Below are 18,639 nucleotides of genomic sequence, written 5' to 3' on the forward strand. Positions count from 1 at the left end.
CAAATTAATTGATGCCAAACTGATCTGCTGAAAGGAGAATCATTCTTCATTTGAGCTCCAAGTATTGTGGAAGAACTTGCCTGCACAATTGAATAAATTGCCAATAATGCGCAGATTGAGAGAAAATAATTAGTGGGTGTAAATAAACAAAAAAATTGTCCTTTCTACATAACATAGGCACTAGCTGATTATATTGCTCTGTAAAATATTAGAAAAACTGAGCCTCCAGAACGGAAAGGCTGTGAATCTGTAATTGTTCTTTGGCTGCCGCATAATACAATTTAATTATTAAAAATACATTCTGCAGATTCACTACGGATATCCAATTCTGAACACAAGACTGGGTCTCCGAGAAACATAAAACAAAGATAAAATCTGTAGATGCTGGTAATCTGAGTGTAACATGCGGTAAGGTTTGACTGCTAATGTAATGGTTTCTCTGTAGCAGCACTATTTGGGTTATGACTAGAGATAACGGGGAGGTGGGGTTTGGAATGTGCACCATCCAATGAGAGACATGTTGTTCTTTCTTGTGGGTCTGAGAGCAGGGATTTTACGGTCTGTTATTAGCGAGAGATGAAGAGAGACGACGTGAGTGGAGAGGGTTGGTAGACCGCTGGACAGAGTGGACTCAGAGCCAGGGTCTGAAGGTCAGCGACACTCGGAGGAGGTCGATGGGGAACATATAAAACATAAAAAATAGGTGCAGGAGTAGGCCATTCGGCCCTTTGAGCCTGCACCGCCATTCAGTATGATCATGGCTGATCATCCAACTCAGAACCCTGTACCAGCCTTCCCCCCATACCCCCTGATCCCTATAACCACAAGGGCCGTATCTAACTCCCTCTTAAATATAGCCAATGAACTGGCCTCAACTGTTTCCTGTGGCAGAGAATTCCACAGATTCACCACTCTCTGTGTGAAGAATTTTTTCCTAGTCTCGGTCCTAAAAGGCTTCCCCTGTATCCTCAAACTATGACCCCTCGTTCTGGACTTCCCCAACATCGGGAACAATCTTCCTGCATCTAGCCTGTCCAATCCCTTTAGGATTTTATATGTTTCAATAAGATCCCCCCTCAATCTTCTAAATTCTAATGAGTATAAGCCTAATTGATCCAGTCTTTCATCATATGAAAGTCCTGCCATCCCAGGAATCAATCTGGTGAATCTTCTTTGTACTCCCTCTATGGCAAGGATGTCTTTCCTCAGATTAGGGGACCAAAACTGCACGCAATACTCCAGGTGTGGTCTCACCAAGGCCTTGTACAACTGCAGTAGTACCTCTCTGCTCCTGTACTCCAATCCTCTTGCTATGAATGCCAGCATAAGTGATGGAACCGTGAGCTTCAACATGCACATTAGGCTGTTTCATTAAAATGGGCCCTTTCTCTTTACTAACCCTATAGTCAGATTAAGATTTATAAAGTTCAATTATTTAATTGCATATGGTGTACTGTCTGATATTTTGCAGTTCGAATTTGTAACCAGGCAACACATCCACACAAACAAGATTTCTTAGTTTGGCTGGGCCAGAGGCTGTCTTCACCTAGACAAATGTGTGCTGGCTGAACCTGAGGGTTACACAAGCAACACAGACTCGATGGGCTGAATGGCCTAATTCAGCTCCTATGTCTCATGGTCTTATTTCAGCTCAGGCACTGGTGTTCGGAGTTCAACTCCTATGTCATATGTAAGGAAGCTGTACGTCCTCCCCATGGAAAGTGTAGGTTTTCTCCGGGTGTTCCAATTTCCTTCCACGCACCAAAGACACAATGGCTAGTAGGTTAATTGGTCATTTTAAATTGTCCTGTGATTAGGCTAGGGTCAAATCGGGAATTGCTGGGCGGTGTGGCTTGAAAAGCTGGAAGGGCCTATCCCGGCTGTCTCTCTAACTAACTAACTAACTAAATGTAGTAAGTTTCCCAGAGAAGACACACAAAATACTGGAGGAACTTAGCACGTCAAGCAGCATCTATGGAAAAGAGTACAGTCAACGTTTTGGGCCAAAATCTTCTCGCCATATCCTTTGATGCCCTGACCGATCAGGAAACAATCAACTTCAGCCTTAAATATACCCACGGACATGGCCTCCACCACAGTCTGTGGCAGAGCATTCCACAGATTTACTACTCTCTGGCTAAAAAAAATTCCTCCTTACCTCTGTTCTAAAGGGTCGCCCCTCACTTTTGAGGCTGTGTCCTCTAGCTCTGAATACCCCCACCACAGGAAACATCCTCTAGACATCCACCTTAACTAGTCCTTTCAACATTCAGGAGGTTTCAATGAGATCCTCCTGCATTCTTCTAAACTCCAGTGAGTACAGGCCCAAAGCTGCCAAATGCTGCTCATATGTTAACCCCTTCATTCCCAAAATCATCTTCGTGAACCTCCTCTGGACTCTCTCCAATGACAACACATCCTTTCTGAGATATGGGGCCCAAAACTGTTGACAATACTCCAAGTGCAGCCTTACATGTGTCTTATAAAGGCTCAGCATTATCTCCTTGCTTTCGTATTTTATTCTCCTTGAAATAAATGCAAACATTGCATTTGCCTTCTTTACCACACACTCCACCTGTAAATTAAACTTCTGGGAGTCTTGCACGAGGACTCCTAAGTCCCTCTGCACCTCAGATATTTAACCTTCTCTCAACGTTGCATTAACCATTATGCTACCGTGGCACTACAATTCGTCACCCTCTGGCATCCTTTAGCTTAAGGGTGTTAAATCTGTGGAATACATTGCCACAGATGGTTGTGTAGGGCAAATCATTGGGTATATTTAAAATTGAGGTTGATAGTTCTCGATGAGTAAAAGCACCAAAGGTGACAGGGAAAAGGCAAGAGAATTGGATTAATAGAAAATAAATCAGCCTTGATCGAATGGTAGAGCAGACTTGAAGGGCCAAATGGCCTAATTCTGCTCCTATGCCTTATAAGAACCTCGAGTAATGAAGGAGACCATCTCGACAGACAAGGCAAAAGTGTCCAGAGACCATCACAACAATCCATCCACAGTGACAGAGGGTATCCAGCACTGCATGCACCTATTTTCACTGGACTAAGCCACTCTTCAGCAGCCTAGCCATGCTGCAGATCCACTTGAAAACCACACTTCTGGACAAGTCTGAACAAATAAACATATTCCTCTTGAGCAAAAGCATCTTAAAATAAAGGGTTTAGGTATCAGATAAAGGGCAAGTGGTTTATGGAGTCGTAAATACAAAATATTCTGCAGATGCTGGGGTCAAAGCAACACCCACAACAAGCTGGAGGAACTCAACAGGTCGGGCAGCATCCGTGGAAACGATCAGTCAACGTTTCAGGCTGAAACCCTTCGTCAGGACTGTAGGGGGAAGGGGCAGAGGCCCTATGAAGAAGGTGGGGGGAGGGTGGGAAGGAGGAGGCTGGAAGGTTCCAGGTGAAAAACCAGTAAGAGGAAAGATAAAGGGGTAGGGGAGGGGAGGCAGGGAAGTAATAGGCAGGAATGGTGAAGAAGGAATAGGGGAAAATACAATGGGAGTAGAAGGAGGCGGAACCATGAGGGAGGTGATAGACAGCTGGGGGAGGGGGCAGAATGAAATAGGGATAGGGGAAGGGAGGGGGAGGGAATTACCGGAAGTTGGAGAATTCAATGTTCATACCAAGGGGCTGGAGATTACCCAGACGGTATATGAGGTGTTGCTCCTCCAACCTGAGTTTAGCCTCATCCTGGCAGTAGAGGAGGCCATGTATGGACATATCCGAATGGGAATGTGAAGCAGAGTTGAAGTGGGTGGCAACCGGGAGATCCTGTCAGTTGTGGTGGACGGAGCAGAGGTGCCCAACGAAGCCGTCCCCCAATCTGCATCGAGTTTCACCGATGTAGAGGAGGCTGCACCAGGAGCACTGGATGCCACAGATGACTCCAAAAGTCTCACAAGTAAAGTGTTGCCTCACCTGGAAGGACTGTTTGGGGCCCTGAATGGTGGCAAGACAGGAGGTGTAGGGACAGGTGTAGCACTTAACGCTTACAGGGATAAGTGCCGGGTGGGAGAGCCGTGGGGAGGGACATGTGGACCAGGAAGTCGCGGAGGGAACGATCCCTGCAGAAAGCATAGAGGGGTGGAGAGGGAAAGATGTGCTTAGTGGTGGGGTCCTGTTGAAGGTGGTGGAAGTTGCGGAGGATAATGTGCTGGATCCGGAGGCTGGTGGGGTGGTAGGTGAGGACAAGGGGAACTCTGTCCCTGTTGTGGTGGTGGGAGGATGGGGTGAGGGCCGAAGTGCGGGAAATGGAGGAGATGTGGGTGAGGGCATCATTGATGACGGCAGAAGGGAAACCACGATCCTTAAAGAAAGGACATTTGAGATGTCCTGGAATGGAAAGCCTCATCCTGGGACCAGATGCAGCGGAGGTGGAAGAACTGGGAATAGAGAATGGCATTTTTGAATGTGGCAGGGTGGGAAGAGGTATAGTCGAGGTAGTTATGAGAATCAGTGGGCTTGTAGAAGATGTCAGCGGACAGTCTCTGTCTCCAGAGATGGAGACCGAGAGATCGAGAAAGGGGAGGGAAGTGTCCGAGATAGACCAAGTGAATTTGAGGGCTGGGTGGAAGTTGTAAGTAAAGTCAATGAAATTGACGAGCTCAGCATGGGTGCGGGAAGCAGCACCAATGTAGTTGTCAATGTAGCGAAGGAAAAGTTGGGGAGCAGTACCAGAATAGGTTTGGAGCACAGACTGTTCCACATAACCAACGAAGAGGCAGGCATAGCTGGGGCCCATGTGAGTGCCCATAGCTACACCCTTGGTCTGAAGAAAGTGGGAAGAGCCAAAAGAGAAGTTATTCAGTGTGAGTACCAGTTCCACCAACCGGAGGAGGGTAGTGGTGATGGGGAACTGGTGAGGTCTATTGTCCAGAAAGTAGCAGAGGGCTTTGAGGCCTTCTTGATGGGGAATGGAGGTGTATAAGGATTGGACACCCATAGTGAAAATGAAGCGGTCGGGACCGAGGAATTGGAAGTTATTGAAGATGTGGAGGGCATAGGATGTATCCCAGATGTAGGTGGGGAGGGACTGAACAATGGGTAACAAAGTGGAGTCCAGGTAGGCAGATACAAGCTCAGTGGGGCAGGAGCAGCCAGGCTTGTGGATCTTGGGGAGGAGGTAAAACCCAGCAGTACGGGGTGTGGGAATTATGAGTTTAGTGGCTGAGGATAGAAGGTCTCCGGAGTTGATAAGGGCAGTGATGGTACAGAAGACAATGGTTTGATGCTTTTTGGTGGGGTCCTGTTCCAGGGGTAAGTAAGAGGAGGTGTCAGAGAGCTGCCGTTTGGCCTCAGTGAGGTAGAGGTCTGTCCGCTAGACTACTATGGCACCACCTTTGTCTGAGGGTTTGATGGTGAGGTTGGGATTAGTGCGGAGAGAGTGGAGGCCTTTCCCCTATCCCTTCTTCACCTTTCCTGCTTATCCCCTCCCCCAACCCTTTATCTTTCCCCGTACTGATTTTTCACCTGGAACCTTCCAGCTTTCTCCTTCCCACCCTCCCCCCACCTTCTTTATAAGGCCTCTGCCCCTTCCCTCTTCAGTCCTGTCAAAGGGTTCCGGCCTGAAATGTTGACTGATCGTTTCCACGGATGCTGCCAGACCTGCTGAGTTCCTCCAGCGTGTTGTGAGTGGTGGTTTAGAGAGAATCTGAGGAAAAATGTTTTTCACCCACAGGATGTACGCAATGTGAAGCGCACAGCTCATGTGAGTGACGGAGGCAGGACTCCCACAATAGTTGAGAATTATCTAGACATGTATTTGAATCACCAAGACATGAGAGGCTGCAGACCACATACTGCTAAATGAGATTAGTATATATGGGTCCTTGATGGTTAACCAAAGAGCTTGTTTCTGTGCTGGATGACAATAAGACTGCACAGCCAGTCTGTCTTGAGGGTTAAACCTCCTTCTAAAATCATAAATAGTTGTGCTGCTCTAGAAAAACAAAAGAAAAATTAGGATTTAAGGGTAAGGCATGCAATTTAACCAATTCCACTTTGCAGTTAGACACTTCATATCTTAGGTATGTGATCTAAACTAGCTGACACATGAAATTCTGTAAAATATAATTCTTTGCTTGCCACATGGTGAAGACTGAAACCAATCACCTACATGACATCCTGACCCACTTGTTCCTCTCCGCGCCTTGTGGTGCACTGGGTGGCAAACCCTGCCGTTTCTTTAGCATTTGTCTGATTTTTATGAGGCCAAATTGCTAACTCGACACTCAACCCAGCACAAATGGGAAGTGAGCAAGGAGCCAGCCAGATTCGAATCCAGGACCACTCACCTCGAAGTCCAGTGCGGATGACACTACACCACCAGCTGGCATCCTGACACACACTCATACAATAATCCTAATGACTTTGCCCACAGAAACTTTCTAAGCAGAGGCCTCTCCCACAAGCAGCAAGGGAAATATAGGAATAGAGACAAGTTTGCTCAGCTCAAATGTAATAAGAAAACTCTTATGCAGCAGACTGGTTTGTTTCGTTCCTTGAAAAATTATGCTATGAACATATTTAAAAATAGAATTACAGAGTGTAGATAAAGGTTATTCACTCTATTTTGCTCATAATGACCCAGAACAATCTAATGATTCCCATTCCTCCCCCACAGCATTGGTTTAAGTACTTATCCAAATTCCTCTTTGAAAGATACTATTCAGTTGATTTCACATACCCTTTCAGGCACTGCACAGAAGTTCCCAACAGCTCCTTACCCCACTCCACTTTTAGTTCATTTCCCAACTAGTTTCTTCTGTGACCAACCTTCCTTCCAATGGAAACCTTCTCTTACTTATTCAGAAAATTATAAAGTTATTTTGTGATTAACCTTACAAACATTAAATTATTACACTGAAATTAAACAAAGAGCAAACTAAGGAATGCTACTTTAAAGCCCCTTCTTATTTCTGAAAAAGGAACTAGCACGCACATTCCACTAATCACTTTTGGTAAGCGTCAAAGAAACAAACTATTTTTAAAACTTTTCAAATAAAGATTATAAAGAGTCACTTAGTTCTTTCGTGCAAGGGTGCTGATTTAGTGCCTCGAAATCAAACTTACAAAATTAGTGAAAAGAAAACTGCTAATATTTACAAAAAGATATCTACCAAAAAACACACAATAATAGTTCCGTATTTATACCTGACCAATGTGAACTGCTGGCAACCCAGAGCTCTCCCTCCTACTCTCTATCCTCTACTTATTAGGCACTAGGACATACCATCTTAAATTATCCAAAAAGTTAATATAAGACTGCACATGAATTAGAATATGATGCACACTTCAACACAGTTACAATCATATTACAACATGTACACATTGACACATCCCCATTACTAAATAAATGGACTATTCCAAAGTGTCTGGCAGGAAAGGCACCTCAAAGCCAAATTCTTTAGGACCCATTATTAGAATATACTAGGGGGTGCACTGGTCATGCTTGCAGCCTGGTACAGCCGTTCCAATCTATTCTTACTTTCTTCTTCTTACTTTTTAATTTACATTATTTTTTGTATTTTTGTTTCTCACAGTAACATGTCGAAGCTGCACCATCTCTAACATGCTGGTAGAGAGAGTTTTATTTGGTTTTTTTTAGCGCTGGAAATGGTTACATCCTGACACGCGGGACAGAAGCAAGGTCGCATTGTGCATTCCAGGGACCAGCTAATGCTGGCCGGTTTAGCGAGCAGAGCAGCGGACACCCCCGCTGAAATCCGGAGGAAAACACACAGAGGATACAGAGGGGGATCACAAAGCCGAGGAAAGAGGACCGGGTCGAGACAACAGCGACTTATGGAGAAGAGGAGTTCAGTGGGTAATACTGTTCCTGCTGATCGGAAGTGCACTGAGAGCGGTAAGTGTAAAGGAGTTGGGTGCTTACTGATCTGGTTAACAACAGATGGTGCAATCCAGGTCATATTACGATTGAGGAACGTGTTTGCAGACTGGATATTGAACTTTTTACTGTTGGACTTCGGCCACATTCCACCGTGATACAACACTGGGTGGCAAGGGAGGTCGTTCCTGCCTGTGGCCATCGAACGTGCAGCTCCTCCCATGGAGGGTCAGACACCCTGAGACAATAGACTGGTCCTGGACTTATTTTCCATCTGGCATAGTTTGCATTTTGCTGTTTGATTGTTGGTGATTTTTGTATTGCTATATTTACGCTCTATTCTTGGTTGGTGCGGCTGTAACGAAACCAAATTTCCCTTGGGATTAATAAAGTATATCTATCTATATAACTGAAGTGTAGACAGTCAGAGCAACAATAACAGAATGACAAGGCAATGTCTGTATCAGTACATGTGTTACAAGTCATTTACCGCTTGTTCTCCACCAAGTTTTCTTTAGGAGACCCAACACTACCTCCTTTATATTGAAATGTCCTAGTAAATGAGTACACTCCACACCGATCGCCCTATCCTCCATGTCCTCCTTGGTAGATATTGCTGCAAAGTACTCATTTAGAGCCTCACCCATATCCTCTAGCTTCAAGCACATGTTCCCCCTTTTATCCTTGAGTTGCCCTACTCCCTCCCTATTCCTAGCAGTCCTGATAAAGATTCTCATCCCAAAATGTCGAATGTTTACTCTTTTCCACAGATGCTGCCTGGCCTGCGGAGTTCCTCCAGCATTTTGTATGTTCCCTCCCTAGTTATCCTCTTGCTCTTGATGTATATATATATATATATATACACACACACACACACACACACAATGCCGTGGGATTCTATACAATCCTATTAACCATGGGCTTCTCTTGGCTTGTTCTAGTTTTCTAAAATTCTCTTCTTGAGTTCTTTTCGGGCGGCTTGATTAACACTAAGAACTCATTCTTGTCCCCCTCTCAACCAAATGTGTGTTATGTCCACACCATTATAGTTCCATGCATTGATCTATGCTCCAAGTCCATCAACCTTACATTCCCAGCATTAAAACACACACACTTCACCCCATCCAGTCAATTATGCCTGACAGTTCTTACAAGTCATGACGTCTTCCTTCTTAATCCCTCCACTTTCTTAGCTGGTGTTCTGGTTCGCACTCCTCTGCCAAGGTAGCTTAACCCTTCTGCATGGCACCGGTGAACCTCTTGACCAGGACATTAGCTCCCCTTCAGGTAAGGTGCAACCCCTCCCTCTTGTACAGGTCACCCCTGCCCCAGAAGCTGTTCCATTGATCCAAGAACTTGAACTTGATCCAAGAACCTGCCGGCTGCATCAGTTCATTAACCACTCATCCATCTACTCTATCTTTCTATTTCTGCCAACTAGCACGTGGCACCGGGAAGAATCGAAAGGTGACTACCTTTGAGGTCCCACTTCTCGGCCTCTTTCCTAACTCGCTATTCTCACTATGCAGTACCTCTTCCCCCTTGCTACTTCTGTTACTGATGCCGAAGAGCAACTTCACCCTTGAGAACATTCACTCTCACTCTCACTCTCACCCCTGGGAACATTCAGCTGCCACTCTGAGACATCCTCGACCCTAGCACCCAGGAAGCACACCATCCTGCCGTCCCTTTTGTGGCCCGAGAATCTCCTGTCTATCTTGTATCTTAAAATAGAGGTAGAAGATTAGCTGAGCAACTACTGGGCCAAATCTCAAAATTTTATGAGGCAGGTGTATTATGTTTTTGAAATAACAACTCTCAGCACAACATATGAGAAAAAAACTCACATTGATTGGATATTTAAAAAATTACAGGATAAGGATTCTCTGAATTCTCAGCATAATGAACCACCATAGTAAATCGTTTACAAGATACAACATGATGTGGTGGGGTGGGTTTGGTGGGAGGAATTGCTAGTGAATCAATTCTTGCTTTCCGTAGTTCAACATTTCCCACTCCAACCTGAGGCTCCGATCAGAGAAACAAAGCAGTTCAAATCAACTAAAAATAATTGTATTGCAATAAGACTCTGCCTATACTGGGAAATGAAGGGAGGCACACTGTTGGAAGGATTCGACCAGATAAATGTGCCATCCTTACTTCCCCGCTAAAGATCAGGCTAACAGTCCACCATTAAGTATTTGCTTCTTGTAAAACAAATTCTAACAGTAAATCCACTAATATTTCCTTTAACACATTTATGTATTTCTGTAGTGTTTTGAATTGTTCTGTACTATTTGTTCTTTCATTTTAAGTGGAGAAACTATATCAGTAACCAGATCTACACTTATAAAAACTAGTTGATCAAGTCTCAAAATACTTCAATGCTAAGTGGCAATACTTGACAACCAGAAATGACAGTCACGTACACAGTTCAGAAAAAAAACATAAATCATCTTTCCTCATAAATCAGTGTTACAAGCAGCATTCTGCATTCCACATACTTCTCTGACAATGGTTTTATTTTCCTGACACCTCTTTCATGTTGGAGATATAGTCCCAAAGAACATATTCTAGCACTTTGTCCAATAAGCTTCTTCAACAGGCATACGTTGAGAAGGAATATTGCCCAGAATTTGATCTACACTGCCAAGTTGTCATTAAAATTGCCCAAAGACCATCTCCAACAACAGAAAAACTAATCACAAACCACAACAGTCTAATATTATTTAGCAGAGTGGGCCTTTCCAACCCTTCAAGACACACCGCCCCAGCTGCCCCGCAACAACTAACCCCAACCTAATCATGGGTAAATCTACAATGACCATTTAACCTATCTGGTACATATTTGGACAGTGGGAGGAAACCACAGCACTCAGGGAAAACCCACATATTCCATGGGGAGGACATACAGAGACTCCTTACAAAATGGCACCCAAATTGAACTGTGAACTCCGGAACACCCCAAGCTGTAATAGCATTGCTCTAACTGCTACGCTGTAAGTTCTATAACATATCTGTTGCTTAGTTTCCCAATATATTACACTGGGGTTATCTCTACTGAATGGCAATTTTACCCAACCAACTGCTGTGATTGCAAGAGCTGATGAGTTACACATGACCAGTGACTCAACTTTTTCAAAGCCTTTGGAATACCTCCACTTGCCTGGGTGAGCGCACTCCTACAAGAATCAAGAAGATTGACACCAACTAGGACAAGGCACATAGCCTGATCAACCATTATACATCCATAACATTCACTCCATCACCGTCGTATCCAGGGTACAGTGTAGATGGCAGTAACACATTGAGGCTACTCTGATCACATCAATTGTACAAGTAGCCAATACAATTAGGAGAGGGCAAACACTGCAGGCATATGGGATTGCAACACACACAAAACACTAGAGGAACTCAACAGCTCAGACAGCACCTATGGAAAAGAGTAAACAGTCAATATTTCGAGCCGAGACCCTTCATCAGGACTGGAAAGGGTATATGGGTGTTGCATACTTCTCTGGCTTGGAGATGTATCACTACATATTATTGGATATAAATCCTACAATTCCAAAACAACGTGGAAATATCTTCACTATTTTCTTGAGATCAATCAAGCATGCACTTACAAACAGTAAATTAATAAATAAATACTTTGCCATGAATAATTTCAAAGAATTTTTCTCTTCCCCAGTGTATAGAAGCTAAAATCAATGTAACCTCCTGGCCAAAATCTGCAATAACACATCTTTGTTCTAAATTTGATTCTTTCATCAAATGATTAAGCTAGCTTTCTCAGTGATAAATACAACTTCAAAACTTCAATATCAGATTGATAAGTTGTTCCCTGAAGTCATGCCTATAACTTTGAAAGTTTATTGCCTGGTTAAAGTTGAGCACGTGGAGAGCAGCTTAGTCCCCACATTACTCCAAAGACTAGGAATAGCATTGAAGCAGACAGTTACTTTGGGAATTAGACCTGTAAAGTTACAAGGAGCAAAAGGTTTAGACAGAAGGTCACATTCTCTCCTGAGCTCACAGAACACTTCTTATTTCACATTTCTAGGTCTGTAACTATACTCTGCAAACTGTTCATTTTGCAAAGTTTAGAACTTTAAACATAGGACAGAAGGAGTCCCAATTTCTTTATATATAAATCCCACTTTACCAGAGAGGGCCATCTGTGATCAATAGTAACATTTTCAATATTTATTAAATAATAAAAAAGGACAATTTGCTCAGATTGTGCCACTTACGAAAATGAAACTTGCTTCTACATGCCAATACCAAGCTGAGCCCAGCAGTGCAAACAATTCTAAATTGATTTTACTCACCATTATCAAATTCATCTGGAATCTGCAGAGAAAAAAAAGAAAAAAGTGATCAGTTTATGCAGGCCGTTTACCAGCAGGTTGAGAGCACGCTACACCACAATCCCATTCTCCCAATTAAGATAGAAATTAATCTCCAAACATATGAATATTCAAACACATCTGTCAATGGTTGGGGAAGCAGCTGGTTCCCAAATCACCGTCAACACCCACACTGTAGCTGGAGTCCGATCTGCTGCTAAGCGGAGACTTTATTAGCAGCAGGCAGTAGAAGTCAATCCACATATTTATTCCCATATCCCGTTTTATCCTGAAGGCTTTGGCTCTTGTTAGGTTTACAAACTACTCATACAAGTGGATGTTCTTTGTTTTAAACACTGACTGCCCATGGCTATTTGTGGGTATGACTGCCAAGCCCAATCTCGTCTTTGCCCACCAGCGAAAAAGAGGCAAACACCGAGTGACAATTAGGAGGCAAGAATATTACTAATTTTATCAATCCCTCCTGCAAGCCCTGGATCAATTGTGGTCCACTTATAGTTGTGGATAAAATTAGCTATCACAGCACAGACAAAAGTTAAATGGTACGTTTAATTTTGCACACTGGCTTGCATGACTTCATGCATTAGGCAGTCGCCAAACCATCAGCAGCTGTACTATAATTTAAAAGCCTAAAACTTAGAAGTAATGACAATTAATTAAAATCGGGAACCTCAGAGGCAGAGATAAGAATTCATGCTGACAGTAAGCGAGTAGTGAAGGTATTAGACAAATACACTACTTCAGTCTTCATTGCAGAAAACAAAACATATCACAAATACTCGGATATAAAGCCTCTAAAGTAAGCGAATAATTGACCCGACATAAGGTCATGAGATATCGGAGCAGAATTAGGCCATTTGGCCCATCGGGTCTGCTCCACCATTTCATCATGGCTGATCCATTTTCCCTCTCAGCCCCTCCTGTAATGCTTCATGCCCTGACTAATCAACAATCTATTAACCATTGCCTTAAATATACATAAAGATTTGGCTTCCACAGCAGCCTGTGGCAAAGAATTCCACAGATTCGCCACTCTCTGGCTAAAGAAATTCCTCTTCATCTCCATTCTAATTGGACACCTCTCTATTCTGAGGCTGTGCCCTCTGGTCTTAGACTCCCCCACCACAGGAAACATCCTCTCCACATCCACTCTACAGAGCTTTCTCAAAGTTTGATAGGTTTCAATGAGATCACCCCCTCATTCTTCTGAATTCCAGTGAGTAGAGGCTCAAGGGCCATCAAATGCTCCTCATATGACATACATTTCATTCTGGAATCATTTTCTGAGAATGAACATACTACGAGGGGTGATTGATATGTTTGTGGCCTAAGGTACAAACACTTGTAGAAGGAGTCAATTTTAGAAAACCTAGCACATTTATTTTTCAACATAGTCCCCTCCTACATTTACACACTTAGTCCAGCAGTCGTGGAGCATACGGATCCCTTCTTTATAGAAGTCGGCACCTTGGACCTCCAGAAGTGGTCCACAGCAAGGGTGATTGATAAGTTTGTGGCCTAAGGTGGAAGGAGATGAGTTATTAAGTTCAAACTTTCTGCATAATCACTCAAAGAGTTGACCTGCACGTGCATGTAACAAGAGCGGTATAACTCATCTCCTTCTACCCCGGCCATGAACTTATCAATCACCCCTCGTAAGACGTTGTAAGATTTTTAAACCACCCTGTGAACTTACAGGCAGAAAATAGAACTAAACTGTTCATCTCTTGCAATAGAGAAAATAGGCCTGTTATCTTGATATTATTAAAGAAATTTATAATCATTCATAGTCAATACAAGCTTAAGCAAGGGAAACACATACAAAAATGCCAGAGAAACTCAGCAAGGGTAATGGTATTTAGCAAATCTATTAACACTTGAAGGTTCTGCCAGATGGGTGGTTAAGGAGCCAAGGATTGAATATATTTCATATTTCAGAAGGCACTCATTCAATAAGATGCCACACAAGGAACAAATGAATCAGATTTGATATCACTGCCATATGTTGTGAAATCTGTTGTTATGCAACAGCAGTAGTCCATTGCAATACATAATAATGGAAAAACTGTGAATTATGATGTATATATAAAAGCTAAATTAAATAAGTAGTGCAAAGAAGAGAGAAAAATACTGAGTTAGTGTTCATGGGTTCAACGTCCATTCAGAAATTGAACCCATGAACACTTTTCCTAAATCGTTGAGTGTGTGCCTTCAGACTCCTATCCGATGGTAGCAATGAGAAGGGAGCACATCCTGGGTGATGGGGGTCCTTTTTGAGGCACCACTCCTTGAAGATGTCCTGGATGCTGGAGGGGCTAGAACCCATGATGGAGCTGACTGAGTTCACAACTTTCTGCAGCTCATTTTGATCCTGTGCAATGCCCCCCCCAACTCCGACGGTGATACAGTCAATTAGAATGCTCCCCATGGTACAGCTGCAGAAATTTGCAAGCGTCTTTGGTGACACAACAAATCTCCTCAAACCTCTTATGAAATATAGCCACTGCTGTGCCTTCTTTGTAACTGCATGGTATGAAAATGGAACTGATACAAGATTCAACCAAGATCTTACTGAATGAACAGCAATATGAGTTTGAATAGCCAGATGGCCTCCAACTACTCTTATTATTGCAAATGGTGTAGTTTTCTAAACCAAGAAACAGTTATCATGAGTTTATGGAAGTGTAATGATCAAAGAAGCAGCATTATTCAAGAACATCTGCCAGAGACAGACTAGCAGTTATGGTGAAAACCACAGAACTATGTGGGATTATGGCAAATGTAGTCTGAAAATGCTTTACCAAGAGTGAACATGGTGAGTCATTTTTTTGGAATAATTCTTCACAGCAATTGTCATCCTTAATTCAACACAGATGCATTGTTAATCTTTCGTTAATCATTCCAGGCATTGAGATGGAGTGATAGTTCTGACTATAGAAGTCAAAAAACAATAAGGCAACTTCTGTTATGGCTCAAAGAAATTCAGTGGTTCCTGGAAATTCATGTGTATGAAAAATCAGCTGGTAGGGACATTTGCAGACATTTTTAATCCCTTCCTGTTTCAAACTTAAGATTCCCACCTGCTTTGAGAAGGTCACTATCATCCCGGTACCTATGTAAAACAAGATAACATGCCTTAATGACTACTGCCCAGTGGCTCAAACATCCACTATCATGAAATGCTTTGAGAGTTTGGTCAGAACTCCAGCCTCACAGTCAACATCGACCTATGGCAATTCACCTACCATCGAAACAGCTCTACAGCAGACACCATCTCCCTGGCCCTGCACTCATCTCTGGAGCAGAGGACAGTAAAGATATCTCCGTTAGTCCATTGTTTATTGAACATAGAACATAGAATAGTACAGCACATTACAGGCCCTTCAGCCCACAATGTTGTGCTGACCCTCAAACCCTGCCTCCCATATAACCCCCCACCTTAAATTCCTCCATATACCTGTCTAGTAGTCTCTTAAACTTCACTAGTGTACCTGCCTCCACCACTGACTCAGGCAGTGTATTCCACACACCAACCACTCTCTGAGTAAAACACCTTCCTCTAATATCTCCCTTGAACTTCCCACCCCTTACCTTAAAGCCATGTCCTCTTGCATTGAGCAGTGGTGCCCTGGGGAAGAGGCGCTGGCTATCCACTCTATCTATTCCTCTTATTATCTTGTACACCTCTATCATGTCTCCTCTCATCCTCCTTCTCTCCAAAGAGTAAAGCTCTAGCTCCCTTCATCTCTGATCATAATGCATACTCTCTAAGCCAGGCAGGATCCTGGTAAATCTCCTCTGTACCCTTTCCAATGCTTCCACATCCTTCCTATAGTGAGGCGACCAGAACTGGACACAGTACTCCAATTGTGGCCTAACCAGAGTTTTATAGAGCTGCACCATTACATCGCGACTCTTAAACTCTATCCCTCAACTTATCAAAGCTAATACCCCATAAGCTTTCTTAACTACCCTATATACCTGTGAGGCAACTTTCAGGGATCTGCGGACATGTACCCCCAGATCCCTCTGCTCCTCCACACTACCAAGTATCCTGCCATTTACTTTGTACTCTGCCTTGGAGTTTGTCTTTCCAAAGTGTATCACCTCACACTTCTCCGGGTTGATCTCCATCTGCCACTTCTCAGCACACTTCTGCATCCTATCAATGTCTCTCTGCAACCTTCGACAATCCTCTACACTATCTATAACACCACCAACCTTTGTGTCATCTGCAAACTTGCCAACCCACCCCTCTACCCCATCATCCAGGTCGTTAATAAAAATCACGAAAAGTAGAGGTCCCAGAACAGATCCTTGTGGGACACCACTAGTCACAATCCTCCAATCTGAATGTACTCACTCCACCACGACCCTCTGCCTTCTGCAGGCAAGCCAATTCTGAATCCACCTGGCCAAACTTCCCTGGATCCCATGCCTTCTGACTTTCTGAATAAGCCTACCGTGTGGAACCTTGTCAAATGCCTTACTAAAATCCATATAGATCAAATCCACTACACTACCCTCATCTATATGCCTGGTCACCTCCTCAAAGAACTCTATCAGGCTTGTTAGACATGATCTGCCCTTCACAAAGCCATGCTGACTGTCCCTGATGAGACCATGATTCTCTAAATGCCCAGAGATCCTATCTCTAAGAATCTTTCCAACAGCTTTCCCACCACAGACGTAAGGCTCGCTGGTCTATAATTACCTGGACTATCCCTACTACCTTTTTTGAACAAGGGGACAACATTCGCCTCCCTCCAATCCTCCGGTACCATGCCCGTGGACAATGAGGACATAAAGATCCTAGCCGGAGGCTCAGTGACCTTTTCCCTAGCCTCATGGAGCAGCCTGGGGAATATTCCGTCAGGCCCCAGGGACTTATCCATCCTAATGTATTTTAACAACTCCAACTCCTCCTCTCCCTTAATATCAACATGTTCCAGAACATCAACCTCACTCATATTGTCCTCACCATCATCAAGTTCCCTCTCATTGGTGAATACCGAAGAGAAGTATTCATTGAGGACCTCGCTCACTTCCACAGCCTCCAGGCACACCTTCCCACCTTTATCCGTAATCAGTCCTACCTTCACTCCTGTCATCCTTTTGTTCTTCACATAATTGAAGAATGCCTTCGGGTTTTCCTTTACCCTCCTCGCCAAGGCCTTCTCATGCCCCCTTCTTGCTCTCTTCAGCCCCTTCTTTAGCTCCTTTCTTGCTTCCCTATATTCCTCAATAGACCCATCTAATCCTTGCTTCCTAAACCTCATGTATGCTGCCTTCTTCCACCTGACTTGTCACCCATGGTTCCTTCACCCCACCATTCTTTATCTTCCTCACCGGGACAAATTTATTCCTAACATCCTGCAAGAGATCTCTAAACATCGACCACATGCCCATAGTACACTTCCCTGCAAAAACATCATCCCAATTCACACCTGCAAGTTCTAGCCTTATAGCCTCATAATTTGCCCTTCCCCAATTAAAAATTTTCCCATCCTCTCTGACTCTATCCCTTTCCATGATAATGCTGAAGGCGAGGGAGCGGTGGTCACTGTTCCCCAGATGCTCACCCACTGAGAGATCTGTGACCTGACCCGGTTCATTACCTAGTACTAGATCTAGTATGGCATTTCCCCTAGTCGGCCTGTCCACATATTGTGACAGGAATCCGTCCTGGACACACTTAACAAATTCAGCCCCATCTAAACCCTCGGAACTAATCAGGTGCCAATCAATATTAGGGAAGTTAAAGTCACCCATGATAACAACCCTGTTATTTTTGGACCTTTCCAAAATCTGCCTCCCAATCTGCTCCTCTGTATCTCTGCTGCTACTAGGGGGCCTATAGAATACTCCCAATAGAGTAACTGCTCCCTTCCTGTTCCTGACTTCCACCCATACTGACTCAAAAGAGGATCCTGCTACATTACCCACCCTTTCTGTAGCTGTAATAGTATCCCTGACCAGTAATGCCACCCCTCCTCCCCTTTTCCCCCCTCTCTATCCCTTTTAAAGCACTGAAATCCGGGAATATTGAGAATCCATTCCTGCCCTGGTGCCAACCAAGTCTCTGTAATGGCCACTACATCATAATTCCATGTATGTATCCAAACACTCAGTTCATCACCTTTGTCCCTGATGCTTCTTGCATTGAGGTACACACACTTCAGCCCTTCTGCCTTACTACCTTTGCACCATTTATTCTGCTTCTCTTTCCTCAAAGCCTCTCTACATGTTAGATCTGGCTTTACTCCATGCACTTCTTTCACTGCTCTATCGCTCCGGGTCCCATCCCCCTTGCAAATTAGTTTAAACCCTCCCGAACCATGCTAGCAAACCTACCTGCAAGGATATTGCTCCCCCTCGAGTTCAGGTGCAACCCATCCAATC

At 43.8% G+C, this 18,639-nt stretch overlaps 1 protein-coding gene across 1 annotated transcript in view; it reads right to left on the reverse strand.

The window, feature by feature from the left end:
- Positions 1–18,639, reverse strand: part of timm50 (translocase of inner mitochondrial membrane 50 homolog (S. cerevisiae)) — a 160,178-nt gene that overhangs the window by 78,358 nt on the left and 63,181 nt on the right. The window contains exon 3 of the mRNA XM_072271144.1: positions 12,199–12,220. Within this exon, the coding sequence (XP_072127245.1) occupies positions 12,199–12,220 (22 nt within the window). The remainder of the gene's footprint in view (positions 1–12,198; positions 12,221–18,639) is intronic.

This window comes from Mobula birostris, chromosome 10, assembly GCF_030028105.1.
Source record: "Mobula birostris isolate sMobBir1 chromosome 10, sMobBir1.hap1, whole genome shotgun sequence".
Lineage (NCBI taxonomy): Eukaryota > Metazoa > Chordata > Chondrichthyes > Myliobatiformes > Myliobatidae > Mobula > Mobula birostris.